This window comes from Falco cherrug, chromosome 2 (assembly GCF_023634085.1).
Source record: "Falco cherrug isolate bFalChe1 chromosome 2, bFalChe1.pri, whole genome shotgun sequence".
Lineage (NCBI taxonomy): Eukaryota > Metazoa > Chordata > Aves > Falconiformes > Falconidae > Falco > Falco cherrug.
The window spans coordinates 20,372,028-20,393,599 of record NC_073698.1 but is presented as its reverse complement, the minus strand read 5'-3'; the positions used below and the strand labels follow the sequence as shown (position 1 = coordinate 20,393,599).

Sequence of the window (21,572 nt, the reverse complement as noted above, 5' to 3'; positions counted from 1 at the left end):
CATCCAGGCTTCCTTGGTTAATTAAAGCACCATGGATGCTTTAAATCTGCTGTAAGATGTGGTACTTGCTTTGTTCCCTGTTGTCATTATTCAGCTCTTCCTCGTGGTGGTTGCATCTGCTCCATCAACCAGCTGTAGCTGGCAGCTGGAGCTGCCTTGTATTTTGGGAGTACTTTGTTTCCCTGTGGGACAGTAACACAGAGACTGTGGCATTTGTAAGGAACAATGACAACATCCAGTGGCCACACTATGGAATCACAGGTACGTTAGTCCACAGGAGTACAACTTTCTCCCAAGAAGGCATTAGTCAATGCTACCTATATTATCTATCAACTTAGATGTGAAACCTCATGCTGTTCTTAGGGTAATACCCACTTGTACAAAGGGGCAGTTGACATCATGGTCGGGAGCTGACCAGGTCCATGAATTTCTTTGATCTTGCCAAATTCAAGTTGAAGAGTTTAAAAAAATATATATAAAAAATGGCACAACTGTGCACACGCAGGAAGGTGCTCAGAGGAAGGTGCTGTGCTACGCGGGCATTTCTCCTGGGGAAAGACCAAGTGAAGGACAGTTTGCAGAACATCCAGCAAGAAGGTCTTCAAATATTTTTATAATTTTTGGCATAATGTATTCCTGGCTTAAAGCCCTGCAGTTACGCTCCCTAATGGTTGCTTACGCAATTGTTGTAAACCAGTAAGGCCTTGCTGCATGGTCCCACCTTTCCTCTCCCCCAGCCGCAGGTCCCATGCCTTTGGTTGCACCACTGCAGTTGTGGCTGCAGGGGAAGCCATTACTGCTTGCCCAGCCACCGGGAACTATCTGTTGTTTCCCAAGATGAAATTGTTCATGGACCCTATGTGCTGACCTGCAAGGGTGCTAATGGGTGCTGAGGCAGGAGCAGGGAAAGGGTGCAGGGAACGGGAGCCAGCACATCCTCCCTCCACTGGCAGGATAAGCTGCTCGGCACGGTGTGTCCTGTCTCTCTAGCTGCTTTGGTAAGGCTTCCTGAGGCTGTTGTTCTATGAGCACTTCTGTGGCAGTTGAAGCAATTCCTCTTTTTCACCGCAGCACCCATTGCTCCGGCTCCCAAGCCCCCTTCCCCCTCCCCGGGCCACCTGCCTGGGTGCTTGTGCATCGATCAGACTGGAGGAGACACAGCTGCTACAGCCAGCCTTGCCCTTGGAAACGGGCCCTGTAGGTACAGAGCGGAGTGGCTCATTCCCAGCCACGTAGGCTGTCGTGATGTGGTGCTGGTGGGACCGTATTTCAAACCTTTAGTACTTCTATATGTGGGTGCTGCCCTTTTCCCTCCCTGGAAAGCGTAAGCTTCCTGCTCTGCGGTGCAGTTCGTAGCCCAAAGGCAGCAGGAGCGTGGCACGCCTGCCAGCAGGCCCCGCGCTACGCGAGGGCTGCAGGATGGTGCGCAGCCCCCGCTGAGCAGGCAGGTGACCATGTGGGGCTGCTGCGTGCCTGGTGCTGTTCTTCCAACGCCCTGCCTGGAACTGCCGCCGAGGCTCTCCCCTCTCGTCCTCTGAAGCCGGGGGTACGTGCTTTGTGGCTTTCAGCTAGGAGGCCTCAGCAGAAGACTAGAAGGGAAAGGGTCACCTACGCTTGCTCCTGTCTCTTGCTCAGCAACAGAGCACCGGCAGGTCTTCCGTGTCTCAAACACGTACTGAGGGCTCGAGGAAAGCAACACGCAGCATATACAGCGGGGTCATCTGGGCCAGGTGCAGCTTTAGGCCTCTGTTAAAGACCCCCAAGTACTTCTAAGCCTGAAGACAGTAACTCACGTTTGCCTGAAGCACGAGATGGGCGATTCAAGCCTCAGCCAGCACGGAGGAGCTCACCCAGAGGTGCGCCTGAAGCTGCTGCTTGCAGCGTCCACTGGATTTTCACGCTGAGTGCGGAAGACAAGTGAGTTTGGGCCAGGATGTCAGTTCTGTGAGACTGGAAATGCCCCAGGGAGGGTCCTGAACGCCCCAGCCCCTCCGAACCCAGCCCTTAGCCACTTTTTACCTCCGGGGCCCCAGGGTATGCCAGCCAGGCACCTCCTCATCAGCAACAGGTCTTGTGGCCAGACACAGCTGCTGCTGTGCATGACATCACAAGGGTGCTTTAAAATTTACATTCCTCGGGGTCCTGTTCTGTCAGAGGAACTGATGCTGTCGTTTAACCCAGCTGATCCGCTGTAATGTTTAGACACAAGGGATGAGACAACAGCAGCGGGTAACTGGATCGCTTTGGTTTTGGCAGGTCACATCTCGGCTGTCGCGTTACTTACAGCGCTGCTCTTTGAACACGACCATAGGTGTTGTCATTCATCTGCTGTGACACAACAGGCTTTCTGAGACCTTTTCAATTTCCCTTACTTTCCATCGGGAGCGCGAGAACTTGCTGAAAATGCTTAATGTTTTCCTGCTGCACAATGTCTGTTTCTGCTTTTGACCAGAGCTGTGAAGCAGAAGTTAAGCCTCCACAGCTGCTCCAGTCAGAGGGCGAACACGGTGCTGGAGCAAGGCCTGTGCCTGATGCAGCCCAGGTTACTGACAAAGCATGTGTGCAAGTTGTCCTCGCTGCTTAACTAGGGAGGGAATTAAACCAGATGCCAGACCTGCATGAGTGGCCCAGGTGTTTGTCACCAGTCAAAGGCAGAGAAAAACTGAGCCCCTCTGAGGAAGAACAGGCATGAGGCGAGGCCTGGAGGGACACCTGCAAGGGTGGGGGGTTATCCCTGGAGAGGCCTGGGCAAGAGCTGCCTGCTGGCTGGGGTGCTGTGGATGGCATTTACATCTAAGAAAGAAATGACAAGTCAGGACATTTTTTTTTTTTTTTTTTTTAAACCATCATCCTAGGTCTTTGCCTTAAGCAGCTGGGAGGTAAAAAAGAGCTTTGGAGAGGTGGTTGCTGGTGAAAGCGCAGACGTGAAACTGAGTGTTGTATCTGTTAGAGCTTTAAGCAGCCAAAAAGAAAAGGGGAAAAAAACCATCTCATCCAGCTGCCTTGATAAGGGACAAAAATTACTCATTAAATTGCTACATACAAATCAAGTCAGTCCTGTGGATTGACAGATCCGGATTCAGTGTCGTCTACACCACTTTACTTCCTGAGCATATGGGATTGCTCACTGTTAATGAATTTTGAGACCATGTTTTAATTTCCCTGAACCACAGCGCTGTAGTATTTTGCTCTTTTTAGGGACTGACATCCTCCCTAAGCTTTTCTAGTAGCTTCAAAAGAGACAGACAACCTTGTTACTGTGAGTAAATCCCCTCCTTTGCAGTAGAAGCTTAGCAGGTGACAACTTTTACTTACTATTCCACCACTTGCAACACCCCAATGGTCGTACTCTGGTGCTGCTGCTGTCTGAGTCCCACGCTGCACTTGGTTGGCCTTGGTTGCACTGTGGATTTTTGATGTAGGGAATGCCTAACCCTAACTAACTGCACTGACCTCTCAAGTGTCTTTTCCCACAAAGATAGGTACAGAAACTTGAACTCCCTTCACTTCCGCATTACCTTTCTCTGTGCAGTGCAAGTGTTTGAGGGCAAATCTCTTTCCTGAAACACATTTAGCCCAAAGCAGCTGGGGAAGAGGTCAGCTGAGTTTATACTTCTATGTTAGCCACGTGAAGGTGAACTCCATACCCCAGCAATCAAGCTGAGTATTCGCTACTGAGGGCAGTTCTGCATGTTCATTTCCTGGTGATTTTGCTCCACGGGATACCAAATATAAAGCCAGCAGGTGTTCCTCTCTTTCTCTGAAGTGTGCAGAGACCTGCCCCATGCTGGGCAGGCCTGAGCCCTCACTGGGCCATGTCTCCCATTCCAGCAACAAAGCTCAGCTGCCTCCCAGAGCAGCTGAGTCACAGACATGGGCTCACTTGCTGCTCTTGCCTTATATCTTGACTACATTTAATTTTGAGAATTATTCTTAAACATAATTAAAGCAAAAACCAGGACACAAAACCAAGGAAATGCCCACATTCCTGTGTACCTCTAATGGCTGTGCAATTCTCTAATTACATGCTGGTTGCTGCACTCATTTTACAGCATGGGTGATGCCCTGTGGCAAGCAGGCCACTTAGCAGCTGTCCTCGCTTTTCTGTCTGCCCGGGTCTGTAAGGTGCCAAAAACCAGACAGCTGATCAGATGGCTGTGACCCAGCCCACAGGCGGCACGGGTCCCTAGCCTGCCCCCCGTGTCACACAGAAGTCACTGAGCTGTTACAACACACGGGCTCCTCACAGCAGCAGCGTTGCGGTGAGCCTCCCCCTCACGCCAGAGGCGACTGCCTTCACCCTGGCAAAGCATCCTACCTATCCCACCTCTGACCACATCAGATCACCCCGGTTGCCACTTCCAGTCCCTTGTAAAACGCTTGTATGGTCTTGAGCTCTCTTTAAAAAAGGGTGGGAAGCACTTTTCAGCTTCTTCCGTCTTAGGGGAAAAAGTGACTCAGATGCAGGTGATTGTGCAAATGAGGGTCACTCCTGAAGGCTAAAATTGAACTCCCTAACTTATAAGCCAGAAAAGGGGACAGAAGAGGGTGAACCATGGGCAGAACTGAACCTAAAATCCTTCAGGGTTTATTGCACTAAGGGACTCTTGAGAGGGAAAAAAAAAAAACCCCAAACAACAAAAACAAACACCAAACATACATATATATATATATATATAAAAATCACACGTCATGAAAGCAATGCCTTGTCCTCAGACAGGAACACTTACCAGGTCTTCGCCTCTGCTCTGCTAAGGCGGGTGAGGAAGGTGAAGGCTCTAAGGAGCGGCTATGGCTTCTACTCCTGTTCTTGCCTTTCTGAGCACACGGGCACAACACGCAGAGAACAAGCACCTGGTACTCTCCCAGCCAGCCCAAGGCTCACGGTCACTGGCAGGGGCACACAGCCCAGGGACAGCTGGAGCCTGCTCTAGGACCAGCGGCATCTCCGTGTCTCAAGCTCTCCCCCTGCAGTGACAGAAGACACCGGCAAGCACTGAGCTGCGGGAGGCCCGTGTGACACTGATTTGCGGGGGGTGCATCCCCACTTCTTCCTCCTGCTCCTTAAGAAGGGACCCGGCAACGTCACGCAGACCAGCCTCCCAGTTTCCGCATGAACAGCTGAGCCCCCTTAGCTACCCTCTCCCCTATTTCGAGGATTCCGGAAGCTGGCTGCTGAACACCCCCAACACCCTCCAGTTCCATCTTTTTAACTCAGAACAAACTTGAACCTTAATACCTCTCAGCACCCTGGCCTTGCCCCAGCACCCAAGAGTTACAGTGCACTGAAAAACCCATGTTCAATACAAGCAGCGAGTGTTTGTGAAAAGCCACCTGACGGACAGCTCAGCAGCGAGACTTACCCAGCTCAGACCAGTCAGTGGAGGGCCCAAAGTCGTATGTATTCATCAGGTGAAGACAACTAAAGGGAAAGAGGCTACAATATTCACCTTCCTTGGAGTTCTGGAAGTCAAAACTGGGTGTTGTCCTCTTGGTCAGTACACGTAGACAATATATTGCTTGTGGTCAACAGCCCAGGAGAAGTGGGTGTGTGAGCCAGCTGCCTCCACCCCGCAGGTTCACTTGGCCAAGAACTCGATGGTGAGGGTCAGGGTCAGGACTCCCACACACACCCAGAGCTCTGCAGCCTTACTGTCTCACCGCCTCTCGGTTCACCCAAACCACGCGCAAGAGCAGCTCTGGGCACTGCACCTGCTGTTACATTTTCATTAAGAAATAGTTCTGCCTCCTCCTTACTCAGCCTCAATCTGGAAATACCGTATTTCTTCTGGCCAGGTCTCTGCAGATACTCCAGTCTTCTAAAAGTCTCCAAAGTGGGGTGCGCAGGACAAGCCAGGCCACCTCCAAACTGGTATGCACGCAAGTGGGGTGCAGGAAGTATTTCACCTTTTTAATGCCAATTTTTTTTTAGTTTTATAAATGGACATAATACATTTGTACAGGAGTAGATGGATGTAATTTATAATTTTGGAAGCACGTGCTCAAAAGTTTTCTACTGAGGGGTGTGCGATCAGAAAGAAGTTTGGAGACCACTGTTCTAAAAAAAGCAAGCTTTATACCTTCCATTTTCCCAAGACAATACCAGTTCTTCAGAACTTAAGTAAGGCTGATGTGCAAGTGTGCTGAACCGCACCTTCCTCTGAAAAGGCCAGCAGCCCCTCCTGGGATATAGCGGTGTCACAGAGGCCGCTCCCAATCCACGGACTGGCATCACCTTGGCACAAGACGGAGCAGACCCTGGAAGCCACAGTGGTCTGCCCTAGCTCCCCTTGCCATCCCGCAGGGCAGGCAGCTTTACACAGCTCATCTCTTAACTTTCCACCATCAATGCATGTATGTCAGCAGTGAGAGTAGCGCTGAGCTTGCTTGCCTCCAACCACACCACCTACATGCTCCTCCTCCAAAATCCAGCCAGCAGTGGTTTAAGAAATCATCCTGTGTAAGGAACCCCTGTTGTGCCACCTACCGCTACTCAGCAAGCCCAGAGGTTACCAGGTAAAGGCTTTCAACTTCAACTTCTGCTTAAAAGCAGCCTTCTGAATTTCTCTGCAGAAACCTACTTTAAAAATAAACAAAACCAAACACCACACCACACTATCAAAAGATTAACATCATCAATCTTTATTCCAAACAAGAACTACAGAACATCTGTAATCCTTCTGGTCGCATTTTATGGAAATGTTGAAACACTGGACACACTGTCTTACCATTCAAAGATAACAATCAGAGATAGGATGATGGCACTGCTAAAGAGAAGTGTTTCTTCTAAACAAACTAAAAGGTAAGGTTTAAAAGTTAACTTTCATTTCTGATGCTTAGCTTTGTCTTCAGGTGTTCTTGCTTAGCAACAAAAGCAAAAAAAATAAGCCTGCTTTAGAACAGCAAGTAGGAATATACAGAAGATGTGATCACACAAAGAAGCAACGGTTTAGTATGGTCTCATGCGGCTTGATGGGGGCGGTGCACGGTTTGGAGGAGTGATTGCTATATCCAAGTAGTCTCCTATCTGGAATTTCTGGGACTGCAATGTCATAGAATCATCTGTGCCCTTCCTGCCCGACATGGTACTGCCGATCTCCTTCACCCTGCACGCAGGAGGAAAGGCAAGTTGATCATCAGAGGCAAATCTCTCTAGATCTCCAAACAAGAACTGTACTGGCTCATCACAACCCTCCCACGCTGTCCTCTGCACTCTACTTAACATTTAGCTATCTACACAGGATGATGGGTTGTTTGGTTTTTTTCTCTCCAGTACCAGGTGCACCAAGAAAAGCCATACCAAATTCTCCTTTTGATGGGGCAGAGTGTTGGGGGAACCTTCTACCATATTAAATTAAATACTAGACAAAATCCCTTGCCCCCCTTCCATACAGACACGGAACAAGACCCCAGAGATAACAGAGCACGATATATCCACTGGTTGCTGACAAGTTTAGCTCATACCATTCTGGAAGAGAGATACCTCCAACAAGAAGCCCTGCTAGAACGCAAACACATTCTCAGACGTAAGACCTACCGTGCCTCCCACCACCAGAAGCAAAGCTTCATCTGGATGCATAGGTCTGCCTTCTGCTTGATTGCCAATACAGCAACCAAAGCCTTCAAGCACCCAAGGCTTATTGTTTTGGTAAGACATGAACAATGACGGTCACCAAGCAAAATTTAGAGTTTGTATGGGTGGTCATACAGTCTGTTACCAAGAACTTCACAAATTCTGTATGTGGGTTCTGAACTTAAAAATCTGTGTTAATGAAAAAATAATTCACCGGTCCAGTACCTGAAGTCTAATTTTATTAACCCGGAGAGGAAATGCCATTTACCTATACCCAGGCCTCTTGAGATCTGTAAAAACAATTGCAAAATTGAAGTGTGTGCCCTTCTTCCGTGCTTCTGGGTAAACTTCTTTCACTAAGCTGGTCAGCTCTTTCAGAGTTGCATCCATCCTAGATTAAACAAACAAACAAACCAAAATGGTTCACATTTCAAAAGCAACAGCAATAAAAAAAGCTTCCCAAAACCCATTTAAGATGGAATCAATACACTGCTGTGACTTAACCATGTTTCCTTGCTTTTGCATACTTTCTGTCAATAGCTGAAGATGAGCAAGATCTTACATTCTGGCTGCATAGCGAGCCATTGATTTCACAACGCTGGGAGAATCCACCACTTACTATAGACTGGAGGCAACACGGCCTACTGCAAATGTAGCTTCTAACTAGCTTCCAAGTGACTGCAATATCACAGTTATCTCTTCACCTCCATGTAGGCTTCAACACCTGCTTTTCCAGTTCTCTCAAAAGAGTTACTATTTAAATGGTGGAGTCTTCATTGCATAAATGTAATTAAAAAAAAAACGGCATAAGAGTTTCCTCACTAAGCTGACATCTATGTTGAAGTAGTTTTTTGAATATTAGAGGAAATTTAAGGAAAGAAAAAACAGTTTCGCATTTCCATCAAGATTTCCATTTCTGCCCTAACAGGCAGCCCTCCCTTTCCCCAGCCTTCAACCAGACCAAGGCTAAAGCTCATTTCTAGAACTTAAAGAACAAAAAGACTCAATCATCGCAACTAAAGCGGCTCTAATTATATAGACTGTACACTCACTCCAAGCTTCAAGCAACTAAGGAGCCATGTGTTGACAGACAATGCCCATTCTGACTTCTGCAGATGGAAAACAGCTCAGACACCATCAATAGCCTGGACTGAGTCCATAAATCCCATTAAGAAGTAAATTAGAACTGCATGCTTTGCTAGCCACAAATATGGATTTATTCAGCCATACGACATGCAAGTTACAACCCCAGATGACACCTTGAAGGAAAAGTAAGATTTAAGAAGTAGCATAATTCAATTTCAAAAGCATTCTTCAAAATACTATAAACAAAACCTAATGTGCTTGTAATGCAGACTCAAGCAGTTCTCCAAACTAAATTTGAAAGCAATAAAAAGCAGCTCTCTGTTAAAGTACTGCTACCCGACCATACAAAAACACACGGCTCTGCTCTCAGGCGGCTCTGACTTACAGCAGCACATCATTCACCTCTACTGAAAGAACGAGGTTGCTGGAACAAAATCGTAGCATTAAAGGAGAACAGCTCTGTTGAATAGATTCGTTGTGATAACGAAAGATACACCACAACAGAAGTCTCCGATTACCCGCATCGGTAACCGGCAATTCCACCACGCTACCTACCAGTGTCCGGCAACCAGCACCTGGCTAAAGCTGTGCTGCCGGCCTGCCAGGTCGGAGCTGCCACGGCCAGAAGAGCCGCCGTACTGCGGCAGCGGCTGCCCTCCCCCGCGGAGCCGCCACCCATCACAACTCCCCCACGTTTCCTGCATTAAGCGACGCCCACCGGACCCCCTCCGGCAGCTGCCAAGGCGCCCAGGCCTGGCAGGCGCCCCGGCCCCGCTGCCAGCCCCCTCCCAGGGCCCCGAGGGCCGGGCAGGGCCGCCCGGGCCGCCGCGCACTCACCAAGTGTAGATCTGCAGCTCGCTGGAGGGCACGTTGCCGCGGGAGAACTCGTCCATGCGGTGGTGCCGCCCGTTGTTGGTGGTGAAGACGCGAAGCAGCAGCGGACACGTCTGCGGGGCGGGACGAGGCTGAGGGGCCGCTCACCGGGCCCTGCCGCCCCCCCCGCCCCGCCGCGGGCCTCCCAGCGCCGCCACACCGCCCCCGCCCCCTTCCCTTCCCCGCTGCCCGCCCCGCCGCGCCCGGCAGCGGCGCCAGAGAACGCGCGGCGCCACCCCCGACACCTTCTCCCGGTCGATCGGCTTCTCCGGCTCCTTCTTAATCTCCTCCTGCGTAACGCGCGACTCCACCGCCATCTTGCCCCGCCGCACACACCGCCGGCGGCCCCGGATGTCCCGCCGCTCGCCTCAGCTCTCGCGAGAGGAGGGAGGGGGCGGCGCGAGCCGGCCGGAGCCCGGGAGCGGGGCTGGGGCGGCGGCCGGGAACGGGGCGGGCAGCTGTGCGCGCCGCGGGGGCTGAGGGGAAGGGTGGCCGGTGGCGACCGACAGCGGCCCGCAGCCGCCCGCGGGAGGGGTGTTGGGGCCCGGGGCGCCGGCGGGGCCCGTATAGCCCGAGCCCCGTGTAGCAGACGCTTCGCTGGGGCTGGCAGCTGCCGTGCGGCGGGGCTGCCCGCAGGCTTTGCGTGGCTCCTCCGAAAACCTGTGAGGTGCCGGGCGGGCCCGGGCGGGGGGCGCTGCCGGGCGCCCGCTGGTAGCGCCGGATCGCCGCCTGGGCTTTTTAACACTGAGAAAAGCTTTTAATAAGCTACTGACAATCCCGCTGTCTCTCGGGGAAAAATAAACGCTTCTCTCCATATGGAGGCACGTTTAAACAGATGTGTAGTGTAGGTAAATAACGCAATCGAGCGCTGTAACTAGCAGCTGATCAAAATAAATTGGAAAGGGGTAAATCACATTTCGTTTCCCTTAATATTACATTCGGGGAAGTTCAGATGCACGTGCCTTCTGTTTACGGTCTTGTTTTTCCAAGAACAGGATCTTGCATTAGGTTAAATTCGAGCCTGTGGTTGTGCCTGACAAAACTCTGGGCTCCGTGCCCCTGGTGTGACATGGGTGCTGTTTGTTACCCGTGTTACAATGCTGGGGGGGTTGATAATTTGTTTTGAAAGAATTTATACTTACATTATTTCCTCAGGTGCTGTGGATTTATTTCAAGAGTAAAACAAAATCTATAAAATCATACAGAAATGCATGTGCTTGCAGGTGCAAAATAAGCAAATGCCGGAGGCCGGTGCTGGAAGGGAGCTCTGGCGGAGGCTGCCTGGCCCAAACTCCTGCTTGAGGTGGAATCAGCAAGAGCCAGTTGCTCAGGGCCAGATCTGAGTGGGTTTTGAGTATGTCCAAGGATGGAGACCTCTCTGGAAACCTGCTCCAGTGCTCGGTCACCCTCACAATTAAGGTGGGGGGGGGGTGGATGGGAAGAAAAAAAAAAAGTTGTTTTATTTTTCCTCTTCTATTTTACGTAAATTTCTGGTGTATTTGTATGTGCCCATTGCCTCTGGTCCTGTCACTGGGCACTGCTAAGAAACCTGACTTCTTCGCTGCCTTCCATCCAGAGTTTATACACAGCAATAGAAACCCCCTGAGCTGTCTCTCTGAAGGCTGAACAGTCGCAGCTCCCTCAGCCTGTCCTCGTATGTCAGATGTTCCCATCCCTTAACCATCCCCTTAAGCTCTACTTGATGCTGTATTATTATAGTGTTCCTATACTACTGCTATAAATTTTCTGTTGATGCTTGCAGCAGTGTACAGCACAAAGCTACATGCTGCATGAAGCATGAAGCTGCACCTCAGGGTCCACGTTCTGCAATGTACTTCTCTGAGTAAGGATAGTCAGGGTGAATTTACATCTGCATTGGTCTGCTTTCCCTAAGTCTAGTACCAGAGAAAAATAAATACACTAAATCCTGCACCATGAAAAAAGCATATGCTTGTTAAGGTGTTACAACTTGAAGTACCTGTGCTCTAAGGGTGGCGTTGCGGTTTTATTTCACATTTCCAAACAGTGTAGATAGATGTTTCCAATGTATTATTTATTAAAAAAATATGTAAAGGAGAAAAAAATTATTAAACTCTGTTCAGCTGTGAGGTTTCTGTACACCATAAAGCTGAAAAAGGGTTATGAGTCCATACTATAAAAAAAAGGAAAAAAAACTTCTGGCAGTCCACCTGTAATATCACCAGCAGCATCTGGTATAAAATATTGATTTATGGCACACCTAATACAAGATAAGAGAACCAACACCCTCAGCTTTTATTAACCTTCTGTTGTGGTAGCCTCAGCAGTATTGTACAATTTGTAATCTACGTTAAGTCATAGAATATCATCGTTTTATTACCAAAGGGAATGACTCAGCCTTGACGCCATTTGCAGGATTTGATTGCCCAGGCAACGATACAGTTTATTACACTGTTAATTATATCTGCCCTGATAATAAACGCTTTGGGATCGGTATGTGAACCGCCATTTCCAAAGCAAAGGAATTTATATCTAGATCAGGTATCATAAAGGAACAGCTGTAACAAATAAAGCACAGTTCTGTTACGAATCTAAGTACTTCCTTCTGCTATAACTTTGTAAGTGCTTTATTTACGTGAAAAATGACCTAGTGTGCTTGAGTATTAAGTAAATTAAAGCATGACTTAATTTTTTTCATGAACTGTATTAACAATCACTATCTTCAGTCTAAAAACTTTGGTTCTTCTGTTACATATTTGGAAGAGAAAGTTGAAAATTACTTGGAAGTGAAAATGCAGTTATGTGATCTGTGACCTGGACTGCAGGATGCAGGTTTTACTGGAGACTGTGCTGTCTGGTTAAACAGGGTATAACACAGTGAAACTGGATTCCCACTGGTTTGGGCTGAGGTCCCACGTGTACCCGAATTAGTCTAACCGGTCATGCTTGCCAAAGGAGGGGGCTTTAGCTCCCCGCTGCCTCTCCTGACTCTCAGTCATGTGAGGGCTTTTTCCCCTCCCTCCTGCCAGGTGTGGCCCTCACTAGATGCTTCCAAGAGTAAGTTAAGTTCCCTAACTTAACATAAAACTGTCCAGCCGGGGGCTGGTTTTCTAACATGTTTTATCACATGTGACACTTTCTCCACCAATTCCAGGATTGCTAGACCTGGTGCAAGGTGCATAGTGGAAGTGCATGCCCAGGAGTAGCTGGGAGACGGAGGGAGAGAGTAGGGATGGAATAGGGTCTGTCCTTCACTGGTGGTGAGATGGTCGATTGCTTCACTCTCCCTTCACATTTTCTTAGGTGTTGGGAGGTGGGGGGTTCCCTGTACTTCTAAGGGACACCCTGTTCTGTGCGAACAGTGCCTATATGTGCAAACATGTATATATAGCGTATGCCGTAAAGAAAATGAAAGCTCCTCACTGAAGTAGTGAAGCAGAGTAACACTGTATGTACAAGAAAGTCTCTAGCCTTTGTTGTTGGAAAGGAGATACCTGGAATACGAATCAAACATTTTCAGATAGGAATGCCTGTAGAGAACTGAGACAAGTGGTCTCAGAAATGTGAATTGCCTCTTTAAGAACTGTTAACACACATTCCTATTTAAGTGGTTATTTAAATAGTGAACTTCTAATTGTTTGTTGGAGCATCTAGGAAAGGTATGAATGAGATGGTGTGTTGGTGCCATTGGTATATGGGACTGGGCAAAGCTGACACAGCCATTTGCAGAAGAGCACTGTGGGTCTACGAAACACCGTATGTAAATTGTGATTGAAAGGGAAAAATAAGAGGAGCAGTTGATATTGGGTGACTTAAAACTTTCTAGGCAGAACAAAGAAGAAGATAGTAAATAAAAAGCGTCCTTGGGAATATACAGAAAGGAAGGGCACAACTGGGCCTGGGATGTTAGCCACTGAGGTAAACCTCCAAGACACTAGAAACACGGTAGCAGATGACCAGAACAAGGAACTCCAAACATTTCAGACCCGTGTGTATATCGAATCTCAGTTCAAAGAAGCTGAACTTGCCTCACCCACTGCAGCATGCTGTTTGCAGGTTCCCAGGGCTCCCAAGACTTCTGGCTTATTTGCTGCATTTGCGAGTTCTTCCTAACGAGGACTACATACCACTTCTTACCTTTTCATGGTTGTACGTGTGTCCCATAAAGCTTGTTTGACAGAGGACTTGGTCTTTATCTTGATAGCGGAAGGTTCACCTACCCTGTTCTGGCAACCGGGCAATCATCTTTTCAAACATCTTTACAATCCACTGAGCGAGCAAAGTCTCAAGTTTGATGGAACTTCTGCCACAAACTGGCTTTAACTGGTGGTGAAAGAACACGGTCAAATTTTCTTTGCAAGTATGGTTGCTGGTATTTCCTGCATTTTGTGTCATGATAGCATCACAGATACATTTTGCATTCAGAATGCTCTGTGTGCGGTAGATTTCATTGCAGCCTGTTAATTTCCTGTGTTTTCTACCAAAGTTAGTGTGGATTTCAAGAAGCCTGTAGCGCTGCTAGAAAATCATACTGTTTTCATTTAAGCTTCAGTTCTTGTTCGCAGTCCTATTTTGAATTGATATGATTTGGGCTCACAAAATACACCATAACTGACGGGCTTCTGTGGCCCTGTTCAACTTGCACGTGAGCCAGCAGGTGAGTGAGCCCGTCTGGTAAGGACTAGCCGGAGTGGGCTGTTCATTTGCAATGTACAAAAGGACTTTGTCACTCTGCGTGTAAAGCATGTGGAGACTCCAAGGCAGTGTTCTAATTCAGGAGCACCAAGGCTTAGCTGCCTGGGAGGAATCTATACTTGTGTATAGATTACATATATGACCACAAGTTAACAAAATCTCTTTGAAGATGATTTACTATTATACAATATTGCAAAATTATTAAACTGTTACTGTGACAGTAGCGCTGGTCAGTCTGCACAGCCTTGTGCACACTCTAGGGACACAGGCGTCCCTGTGTTGCAACACATGAGGCAAGGCAGAGCCACTGTTGTGCCTTGTAAACAAGCTGCCTCACACTTGCCAGTGTAAGACCTTGTTTAAAGCTGTTTGTGATGTTGCCAGATGTTATAATTCTGCCGTTCAGATTGAACGATTCCACATTAGGTGTTTCCTGAAAGAGCATCCTCAGGATGATGGTTTTTTTTCAGTTTCAGAAAAAATGTTTCCAAGAATAATAATCATTAGGCAAATGAGCATTATCACTCATATTTATATTTTTTGTTCATTTTAAATACCTACAGCAGTTTGTCTAAAAACCTGCAGTATCCACATACTTTTGAGAAAGAAACACAGTTTGGCAGAGATGCTTAATCCTGTGTCAGAAATGTCCTCATAAAGCAAATATGTTTCACTGAACTATAATTTTTTAAAAAATGTGTGATTTATCCATAGTCAGCTGAGATGAACTGATATTGAGCAGCTAAATTGTACCTGATGCGCCTGGGTGTGTGAGGGATTCAGAAGGATGTCCACAGTGCTCCTGTGCTCTGTGACAGGCCTGGGCAGGGGAACTGGGAACAGTGGGGTTCTTCCTTTTTTTTCCTTAGGGTGCTGCTCCCCGCAGTGGGCACCAGTAAGGGATGCAGGATGTGATCCTGCCTGCATCCCCTGAGGGGTGTGAGGAGGGAGGTGGAGAGCAGCTCCACAGCACTTCAGGCCAACCCAGCGCAAAACTGTTTGCAATCTAAATCAACAGGAGAGTATGTGTTATGCAAGAGAAGTCCAACAAAAATGGTAAAGACTGCTTGAGTTTCACCTGGAAGAGACCAGAACAAACTGGAACTTGTAATTGTCAGCAGAAGAAGACAGAATTCAGATATAAGTAAGGAAAAAGTCCTGGCCTGTCATGTCGAGTTATTTTTTTTGTCTACACAAATACACATGAAGGTGTGATGGTGAGATGTACTAAATATTCCTCAGTTTCAAAATACAAAATTAAGGGAGAAATATTGCCAGAACCTAAACCTGGATTTCATTAAAAGTTGTTGTCATTTCTCTATAAAATACGTCTGCTACAATGTTCCAGAAATGTTAGACACACAATAGAGTAATAAACTGCTTTTATAACTTGGGTAATACTCTACCATAGATTCTTGATTTCCCCCCTACTGTTTGTATGAAATTACCTCAGTACAGAAACGTTCGTACAATGTAAGGAAGGAATAAATGGGTTGTCATTGCAATAACTGGAAATCTAAAAAATTGTGTACAAGATGTGTTTTATAGACAGGACAACCCACATCTGTAACTCACTGTAAATAGTTAAGTCAGCAGCATGGGCCCCTGCCTGCACTCCCTTGTAGCTGTGTTTCCCAGTTTTCCTTCACTGGGGCAGCTCCACTGTTGGAAGCAGCGGTGGGAAATGCAGTGTGAAGTTTTTTTCTGTTGCTGGTACTTTTCCCAGTTGCTGGTGTTGCTGCCACCCATTGAGCTAACCAGTCTGCCCTGGGAACACAGAGGCTGCCTGACCTGCAGCCCCGGCACCAGCTGCTCTGCGGGCAACAGCACTATCCTCCAAACACACTGCGTGGCAAAGCATATCCCCTCGCAACGGCATCATCTGGAGGAGATGTCCTTAATATTGTCTTCCACATTTCCTGTGGAGACAAATCCCTTCTCTGGCTGTTTCCTGGATTAACATGATCCCATCCTTGAATGTGACACAAAAGTCTGAGGAGGGGGTGAGTGTCTCCGTCAGATAGACAGTCCTGCTCATGCCTTGGTGGGAACATTTCCATGAATAAGCATTAACAGATTAGGTTGATGGTTATTCCAGTATCTTCCCCCAAATATCTGTTCTTTTCCCTTCCTGTGAAAGAATAATATTAAAAGACTCAAGCTTTTTTTCCTAAAGTAGAAAATTCCAAGAGATCTGACTGAGTACACCAAAGTACATATATTTTATACACAGCTCCCTGGCTATACTTCTCTTCAGCTTGCCATACATCTCCAGAAGTTTCCAGTTTGCAGCACACACAGTTACTATCGAAAATAGTAGGTGGATCAAGATGCATCCTGCACACCCAGAACAGATAATTCCTTCTCTGTTTTCTGCCCCAGGATGACGGACCTTAACAGAAAGAATCTCCTCGTGTCTGTGGCATTTCACACTGATTCTTTAATGACAACGGAGCTGTTGATAAATAAATCCCCTCTGGTCAGCCACAGTAAGAGGCATGTTTTATTTGGCTTTGTTCTGGGCCTCACAAAGCCTCACAGAAGGTTTATGAGAACAGCACATATCCTTCACGGCAGAGGTTGATGTCGTGTAAGCCATTACATGTGTCCTGCCTCCAGAAGCATCATCATAAAGAGTCAAGCAAAACTTTTCCCCAGAGTAAGTAGTTCCATGTGGCAAGCCTTGTCAAGCACAAAGGAAAGCCTCAGCACCCCGAGACAGCTCAGCTAAATTGCAGAAATATCTTTTGTGGCTCAACATGCAGGTCAGAAAACACTGTTCTGTAACTTTTTCTTTCGTTTGTTTGTTTTGTTTTGTTTTGTTTTTCCCTAAGTGGCCACGCCACATATGACCATAATGTTCTGGCTGCAATAAATTACTTGCAACATTTTGAGTAGTGTAGGATAAAACCAAATTGTTTTCTGAATGCTGTGTGGTATGTATTGCAATATCAATTAACTCCATGTTTTTTTTAAAGAAGGGAGATAGATGTCCATCACTGGGAATTTACAATATGTGAACTTTGAGTCCAGAATGGATTCTGACAGCTTGGTTACCATAAGCTCCTCAGAGACACAAAGCTTAGTGGAAACATTGACATAATCTTCACGACAGTGGTGGGAATAGTGCCAGTAAAACAGAATATCCTGTAGGCATAATGTAAGGCAGAATCACTTAAGCTCCCCAGATCACAATAGCTTCGAAAGAGAAGTTGATAGAAAATTTGTGCATGCCTATTTCTTTGACTAAGAAAGAATAATCTCTGAATGTACCACTGACTATTATTATCAGCTGTACTATATTCCAATTTGCACATGGCAAAAGACAGTGGGAAATTTAAAGGACGTTTTGTTGCAAATGTGTGAAGTCTTGCTGCAGAGCAATGGAGACATGTTGGGCTTGTTGATGAGCCACAGTAAGTGCATGGACAGAGGTGCACACTGCAGCCAGGGTGCTGGTGGGAAGTCACTGTTTTTACATTTCTTGCTGTTCCTTCCCTGCCAGGTCTCTTGGCAGAGCCGGTCATGATGAGCTCTCCACAAACTTACTACAATGAAACACGTTAGCAAAGGCTTCATACCCACATTGCTTACAATGGTCTCCTTGCTCTTGCTTGGAATGGGCGAGGAAGGGTTCACACAAGTAGCTGTGCTGGTACATCAGGGGGCCAGAGGGGATGATGATAAAAGGTATCCTAACCTCTTGCAGTGGTTCAGCTGGAGTCAGAAAATTGTATCTGTCCATAACCTGGTGCTTTCAAATGACAAGCTGCATGATGTGACATTTTATGTGATAGCATGACAGACTGTGACATTTCAGATTGCTGTGTGCAGTGCTCTTTGTGTTCACTATATGTATAAAAAAGTGCAGCACTCCAAAAACTAAGTGCATGCCTCACAGAACTGCTGAGGGAAAATTCTTGTAAATGAAGAAAGGGGCAGGAAAGAAAGAAACTGTTTAAAAAGAAGTGGATTGGGGGAAAAAAAGACCTTAGGTTGACACTACTTCACAGTCAGCCTTATGCTTTGTTACAAAGCTAAGAATTATTCAGATTCATTTCCATAAAGCTTCAGGGCATCGAAGAGCAGGAGAAATGGCTCTTCTACACGACATAGATTAGATTTGCTTAATATAAAGGAAGATAAAATGAGCTGTGGTGTGTTATTTGGGCTTGAGGAATGCAAAGCCATAATCATAATAATTACCAGATGATATACCAATCTGATGCAAGTGTTCAGATTTTTGAAAGACCATTATCACTTAATGTTAACTTTAAAAAAGAGATCTGAGATTTTTCAATTAGACAAATACTAGAATAAGAGACACATTATATGAAAGGAGGTGAAACTCTCAAATACAAGGATTACAAAAATTCTATTACTAGAGGTACACATAGACTCCCTGCCTGTTAGAGATGAACAATTAGCTAAACAAGAAGGTTTGAAAATATAAAAGTGAAATATTAAGAGCACAGGGCAGTTATTGCTAAATTATTACAAATTCTGATGTATGGGCTAGATCTTAAAATGCTGTTAAAGAACAGCAGTCCGGCTGCTTGTCTCAGACTGGCTTCACCCCCAAAAAAATGGAGCTACTGCCCAAGCATGCTTCAGCCAGTACCATGAATGAGATTCAGAAAGAAAGGATGTTAGCCAAGACCAAAGATGAAATGATACACTGTAGAAGTTATTAATTGGTTTCTGATCAGAAACCATGACGACTAGTCAGAATGAGAGATTCATGAGCATTCATCCATCTTGGGCCACAAATGAAGCAGGAAGGTTTGTGTATTTGTGCTACCATATCTTGTAGTTCTTCTTTGAACTATGGCCAATGGATGCAAATGGTTTGGTATATGAAGGCATTACACATTTTTCATAAATTCATGTTTAGATGGCAGATGAAATCTTCGGTCAGCCATGGAGAAGTTCTTGCTCTAGTTGCACTCAGGGATGCCTGGATTTGGATGAACACTTTTTCATCCCACATTCTTTGAGCATCTTTTCTTAACTTTGTAATTTTTGGTGCTATCAGTGGTGGAAGGCCACCAAGAATGGGCTGTGCACCTGCTTCTGGTGGCTTTGCAGTTCATCCTCCTGCTCTCAGCAGGATGTGAGTTTAGCTCTGCGCACACACTGGATGCTGCCAGGTGAACTGCAGGAGATTTTACAGTTTCTTCAGGCTGCTTGAATGAGTCCTGGCTTCTTGCTAGGACAGCAATCCCATGATCCTGGCCATCAGGATCAGCGTTGTGATGGCTTTATCAGAGACTATCTGGCAGAGATAATAGATGGTAAAAGGTATTTGAAAGCAGCTTGTCCTTGATAGGATTGAAAACTCTCAGGTGCAAGTGTTATTGGTCCTACCTGTGTCACTGACGGAGCATGAGCAAGCTGCGGGGACACTGCTGAAATGTAGGAAATCGTACCTCGTGCACACTATTTCCTGGCCCAGCTAGGAGCAAAGCCAAAGCTAGGACAAACAGCAATGCAGTCTTTTACTAACATCATAGCTTTTAAAAGATGACTCCCAGAAAAGATGAATCCTGCTTTCCTGACTGTAACAATGCATATTTAATCCCGAACTACCTTTTCTTGTTGTCGAAGTATAAACAAGCCCGCTGACTTTTTGGGAAGGAGCGTGCAGAATGCCAGGCACTCTGCTTGATGGACATGCAAAAACCTCCGCTTGCTGGAGAGCTGCAGCAGAGGAGGGGGGAGACAGTCACGGCACAGGCGGGGTGTCCCTGTGCAGGGAATGTGGCCTTGGCAGCTCCCCTGGGAGTGTGGTAAGTGGCGCCAAGGCATGCGCCTGTCCTGCCACACCAGCAATGCCATAGGGGACAAACTGGGACGGTAAGCTCCCCTCCCTGAATAGACAGTTCAGCTCCTGTGCTGTCTTCATTCAAGTAAATAACACGTTTCCCCCTGAAGTTATTTTGTATTTCCCCAAAGGGTTCTTAAAATAACCATGACACAAAGTGCAAAGGAAAAACTGCTGGAATTCGGTCCTGCTGAGGGTAAAGTAACAATATGAAGGATATGAGGCAAGGTACCATTTCATTGTGCTTTATTAGTGCTTGTAATTTCCATCTCATCGCTTTCAAGGCCTCTGCTGGTAATATTTCCTTCTTCTAAGAATAGACCTTAAAGGTATTTTAAGAATCCTAGTTGCCGTGCAATTTAATAGTGTAACACTTTGTTCTGAGTAAAAAGATTTGCTTGTTTTGAGCAGTAACAGCATTTTGCATGCAAAAAAAGGGGGATGGGGAATGTTTTATTGCCAGCACTTTTCCTTACAGGGGGATGAATCACTTACATTCTTGGCAACCAGACTCAAATTCACAAGAATGCTCAGTTTGATCAACTTCCTTCAAAACACTAAGCTCAAAGTAAAGAGGAAAAGAGAGAGAAAGAAACTTGGATGGGCTTGGATGCGGAAGACATTACAAGATGGACACCCAAGCAGGAAGACAATAAATCTAGTGTACAAATTGTTTTGCCCAAAGCAAGTTGCTGACTTGGTGTTACAGAAGGGTCCAGTCTAAATTAAGAGAATACTGGAAGGGGGCAAAAAAAAATACAAGGAGGAAAAGAGCCAGAGAAAAGAAAGAAAGCCCCGCAGATCTGGCAGACATGGTGGATGTTGTGTCAAACATTAGTTTATTCGCTAACAAAACAATGTGAATTTCCAAGAAAAATTACCGCCCTTCCCTTTAGAATGGAAGATTGTGCCGAGAAACAAACTATGAGAATACAGTTAAGTTAGGTGTGAGGCAACTGCCCATGTTCAGGCTGTGGTTTCACACGCGAAAGGCTGAGGGTCGTGGGTGGCCGCCTTCGGCAGCAGCGTGGGGTGAACCAAGCTGTCCCCTGGTTGCTCTCTCCACCTGTGCAGCAGGTTCTAGGTCACCCTGTGGTCATGCAAACAGCTGATTTCTCCCCACTTTTCAACAGCTGTGCATTGGTATGAAAGCATGACTGTGAGGAGTGGTGGAAGACAAGGAGATAAGTACTGCTCCTCAAAATTACATGTTTCTTTTCGTGTACCTCACTTGGTACCTTTTGATTTCTCCCCACTTTTCACCCCAGTGCTTTGCCACCCTACACCTGCCGGCAGCACTGGGGCTGCAGCCCCACATAGGGCAGCAGCATCTGAGGATGCTTAAGATATGCATGAGTGTGTCATGCTCTGCAGCCAGCATAGGGCTGCTGTGCTTCTGTCCAGGGTGTCCCCCACAAAATGTATGTTCACTTTGTGAGCCCGATATGGGGAATAAAAAATAATTGGGGAAGAATGAGAAGGTAGAGGCTCAGGAGGGCTGGACCAGGCCACAGACGATGAGCACAACTTGAAGGAGGACCG

General features: G+C 46.7%; 1 protein-coding gene across 1 annotated transcript; it reads right to left on the bottom strand.

The window, feature by feature from the left end:
• Positions 1-6,618: 6,618 nt before the first annotated feature.
• Positions 6,619-9,929, bottom strand: SAP18 (Sin3A associated protein 18). Its single transcript, XM_055701491.1, has 4 exons — positions 9,778-9,929; positions 9,497-9,606; positions 7,842-7,964; positions 6,619-7,106 (listed from the first exon to the last, which is right to left on the bottom strand). Exons 1-4 carry the CDS (start codon positions 9,847-9,849, stop codon positions 6,950-6,952), a joined length of 462 nt encoding a protein of 153 aa, XP_055557466.1. The 5' UTR covers positions 9,850-9,929; the 3' UTR covers positions 6,619-6,949.
• Between the last annotated feature and the right edge of the window lie 11,643 nt (positions 9,930-21,572).